This window comes from Falco punctatus, assembly GCF_963210335.1.
Source record: "Falco punctatus genome assembly, chromosome: 10".
Taxonomy (NCBI): Eukaryota; Metazoa; Chordata; class Aves; order Falconiformes; family Falconidae; genus Falco; species Falco punctatus.
The window spans coordinates 16,372,826-16,382,256 of record NC_137590.1 but is presented as its reverse complement, the minus strand read 5'-3'; the positions used below and the strand labels follow the sequence as shown (position 1 = coordinate 16,382,256).

General features: G+C 44.1%; 1 protein-coding gene across 1 annotated transcript; it reads right to left on the bottom strand.

Annotated features, from left to right (window-relative positions):
• Positions 1 to 551: 551 nt before the first annotated feature.
• MAPRE1 (microtubule associated protein RP/EB family member 1) lies at positions 552 to 9,320 on the bottom strand. Its single transcript, XM_080404063.1, has 7 exons — positions 9,170 to 9,320; positions 8,336 to 8,459; positions 5,491 to 5,636; positions 3,978 to 4,182; positions 3,480 to 3,589; positions 2,626 to 2,778; positions 552 to 2,235 (listed from the first exon to the last, which is right to left on the bottom strand). The coding sequence occupies exons 2-7, from the start codon at positions 8,454 to 8,456 to the stop codon at positions 2,179 to 2,181; spliced, it is 792 nt and encodes a 263-aa protein (XP_080260189.1). The 5' UTR covers positions 8,457 to 8,459; positions 9,170 to 9,320; the 3' UTR covers positions 552 to 2,178.
• Between the last annotated feature and the right edge of the window lie 111 nt (positions 9,321 to 9,431).

The window sequence follows — 9,431 nt, the reverse complement described above, 5'->3', positions numbered from 1 at the left end:
CGCTTCTCTGAAGATGCTGGTCCAGGCACACATCTGTGACAGTAACATTTAAGCTCATCTACGAAACGCACTTCAAATGAAACAAATCAACTAAGCTTACAGCCAATCTGCTCATAAGAGACTGGTAACAGATGCAATTAACACCTCATTTGTTTATAACTAATAACCAGTGTTATAGCAGTTTTTAAATGCTTAAAGCACACTTAAAGTCACGTGACAGCATTCCTGTTACAAAGCCCCATTCTCTCACACACCATTAGGAGGAGGAAGCCAACAACACATTCACATTTCATCCACTTGTGGGAAGGAGAGAGAAAAAAAAATATAAAGGAAAAAAAAAAAGAAACTCAGTAAACTCGGGCAATGGTTTCCCCCAACACACTCCAAGGAAAGTCTCAACATTACTGCTACTCGAGTCAGCAATGACTGCAACTAGGACTGGAGAATGAAAGCTGATATTCCAGGTCCTGCAAGCTTCATCATGAAAACCATCACAAACTTTAGCTTTGCCTAAATGTATCTGAAAGCATGAGAGACTTCAGTAGACATGACACTCTTGAAATACAGAACTTTATTTAGAAACTGCTTAAAATAGAAAAACCCTGTCAAGAAAAATCCAAGTCAAATATGGTTTCTCAGTAAATGGAGTTTTAGGGCAACAAAAGTCTAAAAGGCCACAAGAGAAATAGCACCACTGCAATTTTAAACAATGGCTAAATACTTGCATTTTTGGCATTCACTGAATTTGGGTTTTTCTCTGAATTTCACAAAGATTCATGCACTACACAACAATTACCATAAAATGCTCTCCTACACACATTTTAGGACAAGCTACCACCAGGAACAAATGAATACAAGCACAACAGGACTGATCAATCTCAGTAGTGAAGGGGAATCAGAAGTCTTGCAGGATCTTGCCAAACACAACAGTAATGAGGGGCATGATAGCAAAAAAGGACAGTTAAAGAAAGTACTTTAAATATTAATATTTAAGTTAGTCTCAGTACTGTATTTTCTGCAATAACATTAGCTCTGTTAGCCAGCATCTTTTAGTTTTTACCCCAGAAGACTACTGAACTGGCTAGTATTATTAGATATGCCCTGGTCTGAAAGGAAAAAAAAAAAAAAAAAAGAGAAACAGAAAAATCATCATCCTCATGCTCAATTCACTTTCATTCTAAGACAGTTGCACAGTGCAAGTCCTGTTACAACTGTTGGATTTGATCAGCATTTCTTGGGATGGCAAAGAGAAAGGAACAAGTAAGAGACCAAAAATCACAGCAACAAAAATAGAGAAACAGGACAAATAGAAACAAGAGCCAGAAAGGAAAATTACTTCTGAAGAACATTTTAGGCAGTAAGACTAGATGCCCTTTGCTTTTTTTGTTGTTTTTTTCTTACAGAAAACACAGTACATTTTGGCAAAGTCATTAGCCACAATGCCACAGAAAAAGGCTTTAGCACTCTTCAAGGTAATTTATGTGTCTCAGCTGTTCATACTCCCTCTAATCTTGTGACAGGCAACATTAAGGCCTATTTCATCGAGAACTAATCACTTAGTAAGCAGCTTTACATAGGAATGGAGTTTTGTTTTAATAGCCCCTTTTGAGCACTTGCTGACAAAGTGAGATTGCCATGCAAGGCCTCTCAGACAGCAGTGAATGGAGTTAAACAAACGTCTACCCCCAATATGAAGCACATAAAATCTCCTGTCACATTACTTCAATTTGGCATATGGAAGCATATTTTAAATACTCTTAAGGCATTTTATTATAATTTCTGTGCTGCAATTTCACATTAACTCAATCTTTCTGTGAGTCAGAGTCTTTAATTTCTCTACTACACACCACCTTAGATACAAAAAGACTCTTCCCACAAACCAGTATTTTACCAGCAAACCATTCTGCAACAAGTTCCAAATATTCAGCCTCTTGCTCCCTAAATATACCACCTAGATGTGAATACTGCTCTGCTACGAAGTGAGAAAGAGCTCCTAACTCAAACCCACTGTCAAAAGTGAAACTTCTGCAAAGTGCACTTTAAGAAGAGGTACTTTTTTGCTTATGAAAGGAAACCAGTGAGTCCTCTAAGAATAAAGTGGAGTATTTTACAGTTAAGCACATGATCTGGGGCAAAGAATTCTGATGTTGCTGCTCTGCTGGTACAGTATGTGGTCTGTTAATACTCTTCTTGTTCCTCCTGCGGTGCTCCTTCGTCAGGTATCACAAAGCCTTCCTGAAGGGGAATAAAACAAGTGCTTTAATGAATATCTGATGTCAAACCAGTTCCTGGCTACTCTGTATGCTCTTTTTTTTTTCCCCTCCTTTTACTCAGGATAAATACCCTTAAGACACCATTTACAGCGTCAAGACATACTACCAGAAGAGTTATTTTCCTCAGCTTTGATCTATTTGTTATATGTTAGCCTTCATGAAAGGCTAACCTTGTTTGCTGCCTGACTGTAATTATGTTATCTGTTCCTTTATTACAGGAAAAAGCTAGGCCATAAACCTAAAGAAAAAAAATAATAATGTAGAAATAGACAGAGCCCCTGGAAAGCAAACCAGCTTCCAATTACAAGGGGAGGGAGGACCTATACAATATAATTTATACCAGATTACTTACATCTGTGGCATAAAGAATTTCCACAATCCTCTGCAACACTGGATCATTCTCCCCTTCATTCTCCTGGCAGATCAATTCAATGTTCCTCAATTTGCCAAAGTAGAAGTCTCTCTCCTTCTCCAGATCTTCAACAGTAAGTTTCAATACATTGATCTGCCAAAGGGCACCAATAATAATTTATCCACCAAAGACAGAATTCAATAGTATCTATCGAAAAGGCAGGCTCCCCGAACGTCTCAGAAGGGTGTTAATATGCAAAGCACTTCAAAGATAACCAAGATGGGGTGGGAAGGGGGACTGTGAGAGGAGGAAAAGCTGTATTTCTCAAATTGTAATATTATTGCCACAACAAACACCCAGTCCAACACAAGTGATACCACTTGGAAATTCTAAAGGGTTATTACATGAAATAGGTAAAGCACTAACCCTGCAGTTTTCTTTGCCAAGACATTTTTTCAAGACAACGCTCACACTGATGGCAGTTTTAGTTGTATTACATTCAGTATTTCAGTGAAGTAGCAGCTGCTCATAGCTCAGTTGGAATGCTGTGATAGCTGCAACACAGCTGTGGAAATACTTAAAAACAATGCTATGCATGATATGGCACATATTAGGTTTAAATGTCCGGGGGTACTCATGTACTGCAGAAAGGGTTTCGCTCCTATCAGGAAAGCAAGACCATTATAATGAAGGCTTCCGATTAAGTGATTTTAAATGAGCTTACTAGATTCAGATCATTTTCTTCCATCTGCCTGACCCAGTCATTTCAAGCTATTAAAAAAAAAAAAAAAGAAAAAACCTGCACATAAATCTATAAAGCACAGGTCAGCACAGTGCCATTCTGGCCAACACACCTGCTCAATCAATCCTGCTGATTCGTCATCTCCCCCAGCCTTTTTGACCATTCCAGTACCAGTTTTCGGGTTTGCTGCGGTCCTTTGTGTAACAATGGGCCTCTGTGGGGCTGCAAGATTAATTCAGTGTTAGTTCCTCTCAGAACATCTTTATTCCTCCTAGAAAAGTACTAATCCCCTTCCAAACATGCTTAGGCAGTTAAGAGTTTGAAGACATGTTCCTTCCTTCTTCCTGACTCCATGTGACTTGTCTTTTTTTATTATTATTATTTCGCACGTGTCGGCACCGATCCTTGCCACTTTCTCTTTTAAAGGTTGTTCTTTCTGTAGCTTCCAGATAACTGGCTACTACAGGATGACTCAGTGTTTGAGGCCTAGCACCTCTGAAACAAGATGCAAAATACTACAATTTCATACACTGATCTTAAATAGCAACCCAATCTTACTTTCCCCAGAGTTTTTAATGATCTAGATAATCTTTTTAACTATATTCTCTACCTGCACTGCTAGAACTGAGAGATTTCTTGGGTTTGTTCACAACTGGAGCAACAAGGTTCGGTGCTACCGTCTCTTGGCCTTGTCGAGCAGCAACAGGATCATACTCCTTCCCATCATAGTTTGCATCAAAAAATTTTTTGAACCACTGAACAAATTCAAAGTTGTCCTGAAATTTTCCTTTCACTAGTTTGTCCACAGGAATTATCTGGAAGGAAAAAATAAAAAGTCAAATTCATATTAAGGATAAAGAACCTCTCTCTCTCTCTTTATATAAAAAGTTTTCAAGTTAGTGCACTCAGAAGATACGCAAATGTAATTCTTTGTCCAGTCTAAAGAAAATCCTCCTTCAACATAACCGTATGTCAAATAGCAGAATTTTTGCTAATAACTGGAATTAAAAACAAATCATGCTTTCTCTGTGAGGGTCCACATAATTTAAATAATTCTGCAGCAAGGTTTCTGCTACATCAAGTTTCAACACAAAACTTCCTTCTGTAAACATGAAGCTGGCTCATCCAGTGCTAGGTTTCATGAATCTGGACTGCTGACCAATTTCAGACCGCTAACACACAGACCTGCTACTTACAATTTCTCTGGAATGAGGAGTATAACTGAAGATTATTAAAAAGATGCAGCAAATTGTGAAGTCTTGTCTGTAGGCCATGAGCTGACAGTCCATGACCTGGGGCCAAGAGCCATTACCAGTATGTGATTATTTGGCATTTGAAAGCACGTGTCCAGTTTTGGACATATTGCACAAGCTCCTTCCCCCATGCAGAAGACTGATTCAGTGTGTGTTGAAGCTGCCAGTCAACACTGAATGAGGTGCCTTCTTAGAGGACAGGAAAAAGCTTTAACACAGAAGTGTTCTGCATCACACTAAACAAGCTGTCGGTAATTATTACCTAGATAAATCACCCTTCTGTAAGCATAACTACCATTTGATCTGAAAAGCTTTTTCACGGATCTCATTTTCACTAGCTTAAAATTACATATTTCAATACCTGGAGGCATTTAAAAAGATGTGTAGATGTGGCGCTCAGGGACACGGTTTAGTGGTGGGCTTGGCAGTGCTGGGTTAACAGTTGGACTTGGTGATCTTAAAAGTCTTTTCCAACCTAAACAATTCTGTGATTCTACATGCTTGTAAAGAGGAATGGGAAGTCCTTAGGACTATCATACCAGCAGGTTATGGTAACATACCTGGTACAAAGACGGTTCAAACAGGAAGCTTAAGTAAACCTTATCTCATAGGAATTTCAATGTTAGCCTCTGCTACGTAAGTTGCACACAATTAAAATCTAAGAATTCATGTCATCATGAAGAAATGGAAACCTAACCTTAGCTGGAGTAAAGCAGATGGCATCCTTGATCAAGTGATGACACCAGTGCAAACCAAAACCAAAAGTTTTGAGATTTACAAACAAAAAGCAAACTCTGTTCCCAGATTTATTTAGCTCTAAATTTGAAAGTATGTTCCATCTACTTTTGAATCAATTACAAACCAGCTTACTTTGTCAACACCCATTCGTTTAAAACCTGCTTGTAGAACCTTGAAGTTTTGAATGTACTCATGTTCCAATTTTGCTTGAAACTTCACTTTCTTGAGCGCTACAGAACCTGGGAAGAGCATGTCCATAAACTGACAGTACGCAGCACCTGCCAAAAGGAAAAGAATACAAATCCCAGGATGAATCAAGTCAGCTCACTAGCCTACATAAGCTGTTTTTCAGTCAGATCAGCAAACTGACCTGACTCATTCCTCAGCTACACAACCCCTTAAAGGCATCAAAAGCAAGAAAACAGGAACCTTCATTCTCCTTTGTTTAGTGCAGCATGGCTGTAAATATCCTTAAGCAAGCTGCAGAACCCAACTTTTGGTTTTATGACTTGAACTCTAATGAACAAGAGCAATCCTGCCTCTATAATTCAAAGAGGGGAAAAAAAAAATCCAATGAGGAATCTGACCTTCCTTTCTTCATGGACATCAATACAGATCTGAGATATCACAGGTGTCTAAGCCATGTAATCTCTTATCAAAGCTATCTTATCCTCTTACCAACATTAATAAAGCTAAACTAGAAAAAATAATTATTCTAAAAGCTGTATTTAAACATTATTAAAATAGTGATACATTCACTTACTACAAACAGAACCTACACACAATTCAAGGTGTCCTCAAAGGTAAGAGGCCAAATTAAGCTGTATCACATTTAAATCAAGCCTTAATCAAAGAACTGAAATAAGACAGCGTTTCTTTCTATTACTTTTAAATAGTTCATGTCCTTCATTTCAGCTCTTACTGTAATAAGACCAAAAGAAGGATTCAGTTCAGCCCCAAAGAGTAGATTAGCTTTCATATAATATACATACCCAATAAAAAAGTATTTTTAAACTATATCCTCACTCTGCAGTGATCTGCAACTGCGTGCTACTGAAAATACAATTGCAACATTCTTACCGTTATTCCCTTATCAATATCAATGAATTAGATGCACACGGAGAGTAGTGGGAACCTTAACCTAAAATATCAAACAGCTACACAACAAGCTTTTGTGAGGCCAAGAAGTAAACCATAGTGGTATTGCCCTAAACTAGTCTATTCATTGCAACCACAGGTAACAGAAGGCCCTATATTGTTCACTTTCTGTCAAGCTATTTTGTGGGTCTTTTGGGTCTCCCATTTTCACCTGTTCCTAGAAGATTGCTGCTCATCCACTGGTGTAAATAAAAAAAATTTGCCATTTGATCTGCACTGTCTTTCAGTTCACTTGCTGAAAAACTCCAGTGCCCAATTCAAAATTAATTAAAATTAGTAAATTGCCAGAAATCAGGGGTTTGCTAACTACTGGTAATCAGAGCAATAAGCATCATTACAAAAAAAGAGACCACGTTATGAGTCAAAGGTCATCTTTTGTGCATTTCTGCAACCTCAAATTGCTGCTGTCACTACTGCCCTTGCCAAAGGTAACAAAAGCATGCTTGGAAACTCCTGCTTTCACATGACTATGACAGACAACAAAAGCCACTTCCATACTTGCAGAGGCATGAAGCATTTTTGCAGACACAGGAAAGGGACATTACTCTGCACATGCCACATCAATAGCTCACAGGCTTTTCCTGAGAACAGGTGAGCTGAAATTCTGCAGAGTCAGTATTAATTATCCTCACTTCTCTAGGCAGAACTCTCACAGCATTCAAGACTTGCACCACGTCTAAGCAAAACTTCTCAGCTGTATAAGTCAATGCTGCACACAACAGGTTTTTTAACCTGCCTATCTGAAAGCAGACAATCCTTATCATTTCCTTTACTCCTGTGGTTGTAGATCTTTAGTTCCTTCACCCTTACAGTTCTTCTCCAACACCTCACTAGACAAAAGCCACTACAAACAGCTGCCAGATGTCTACTTTAAGTCCTCTGCTTCTCTATATTCTTTGTTGACGTTTCTTCCACGGACTCAGCAACAGGCTGCCTTGACAGTCCCAAACTTAAATTTATTCCTCCTTTTTTTCCACCCACATCTCTCATCCTGTGAGCAACACCTTATCTCAAACTCACTGTATGGGCTGCACTTCCACTTTTCACTGAGTCCCTTCCATCTACCTGCTGCAGTTCTCTAAATCACCATCTTTTACCAAGGCTGCATTTTTAGCCTTAAGGTTTTTTTTCAACTCTTACCCCATAGACCATTACCTGCTATTCAGTTTTACAAGCCTCCTCCCCCACACACACACTCCTCCCTCTGATGACACTTGACTCCATTTCTGTACCACAACCACTTCCCCTTTTCTGCCTACAACTTCATCCAAGATTCAGCCATGCTAAAGTCAGCTGGGCTGACACAGACTGACACACTCCTTTACCATAAGGAGTTGCAAAGCCCAGAAGGTGAACCCAAGAGTCACCAGTACACCCTCCTCACACCTCTCCTTCTGCCCAACTTCCCATAGAGGAGTTCCTCCCTCTTAGTAGATCTCTTCCATAAGGAGTCACGTTTGTTCATGTTCATTACCATGCCTATACATCAAGAGTAAATGCTTATTTCCTCACTGGAAAACACCCTCTCCTCAGAGTCTTTTTTTTTTTTTTCCCACACTGACCTCATTCATTCTTACTGCATCTATACTGCAGCAAGTCAGAAGAACAAGCCTCTTCCTCATGCTTATGTTACTAACAACCATTTCAATAAAACCGTAGCCATAACCAGACTGTAACACTGGCCATGAACCTGCTGATGCCAGGAATTAAGCCAACAGCATGGCTACAGAGGGCCAGCACAGGCAGTTCACCCAGCGCAGCTGCACCTCCACAGAACCGGGGTACCCGTCGAACCGGGGCTTCCCCTGAGCCCCCTTACCTGAGCACAGCTGCTCGATCTTCGTCAGCGTCAGCTGCAGAGACTCGTTGATCCACGCCAGCATGTCATGTCGACTCAAGTTATCACTGGTCACTGAAGTAGAATACACATTAACTGCCATTTTCTGAAAGACAGAAGGGAAGGTGTAAGGCCCCGGCCGCCACGGCCACCGGCTGTCACCACCGCGCTCCCACACGCTCCAGGCTGGCGCGGAGCCGCCACGGCCCAGCCGCCCACGCAGGCCGGTGCGGGGACAGGCCCGCTGCCCCAGCCGGGAGCCCCGGCCGATCCCAGAAGCAAAGGCGGCGGCTCCGCGCTCCCCCCGGGCAGAGCTCACCGGGGCGCGCACGGGCCTCCGCGGGCAGGAACCGCGGCCGCGCACGGCACGCGCCCCCGCGCCACCCCCGCGGCCCCAACGCGCCCCGGCCCCGCGCGGTCCCTCGGGGGGGGAAGCGCTCAGCGGGCGGCCCCCGCCCGGCCCCGCCGGCACAAAGCGGAGCCGCCGCGCTCGCCGCCCGGCCGCACCGCCCCGGGCAGCTGCCGCCGGGCACGGCCGGCCGCGCCGCACGGCCCCGCCGCGGGTGGGGCGCGGCCCTCGCCCCCCCGGCCCTCACCGCCCCCGCCGCTGCGCCCCGCTCCGCCGCCTCCCGCCGGGGCCCCGCGGCACCCCGCGCCCGGGGCAGGCGCGGCCCGGCCCTGCAGGCCTCACGCCGGTCGCCTCACGGCCCGCCGGGCCGGCCCGCCCCGCCCGGCCGCTCCCCGGGCCCGGGCCCGCCACCCCGGCCGCCCGCCCGCCGCCCGCCGCCCCGTCGGCGCCTCGGCCCGGCCCGTTACCTGCCCCGCTCTCGCCCCGTCTCCTCCGCGTTCAAACCGGCCCCGCCCGCCTGCCCGGGACCGCACGTCACCCGCACGCTACGCGCTGGCGTCACGCGCGCATCACGGCGGCGGCGGCGAGCGCCGCTGGGCGGCCGCGGGCAGAGCGAGGCGCGCAGGGAGCGGCGGCGGTTGCTAGGGGGAGGGGCAACTCGGCGGGTCGCTGCGGCGAGGCTCCGCCCACCGCGGCCGCGGGCTCGTCTGCCATTGGCGGTGCCCACAG

Excerpts from the sequence above, each read along its gene's own strand:
- MAPRE1 (XM_080404063.1), bottom strand. The coding sequence starts at position 8,456 with ATGGCAGTTAATGTGTATTCTACTTCAGTGACCAGTGATAACTTGAGT. Across the intron at positions 4,183-5,490 it reads AACGAATGGGTGTTGACAAA|ATAATTCCTGTGGACAAACT; the intron begins GTAAGCTGGTTT and ends TTTTCCTTCCAG. Across the intron at positions 3,590-3,977 it reads TCTCAGTTCTAGCAGTGCAG|CCCCACAGAGGCCCATTGTT; the intron begins GTAGAGAATATA and ends TTAATCTTGCAG.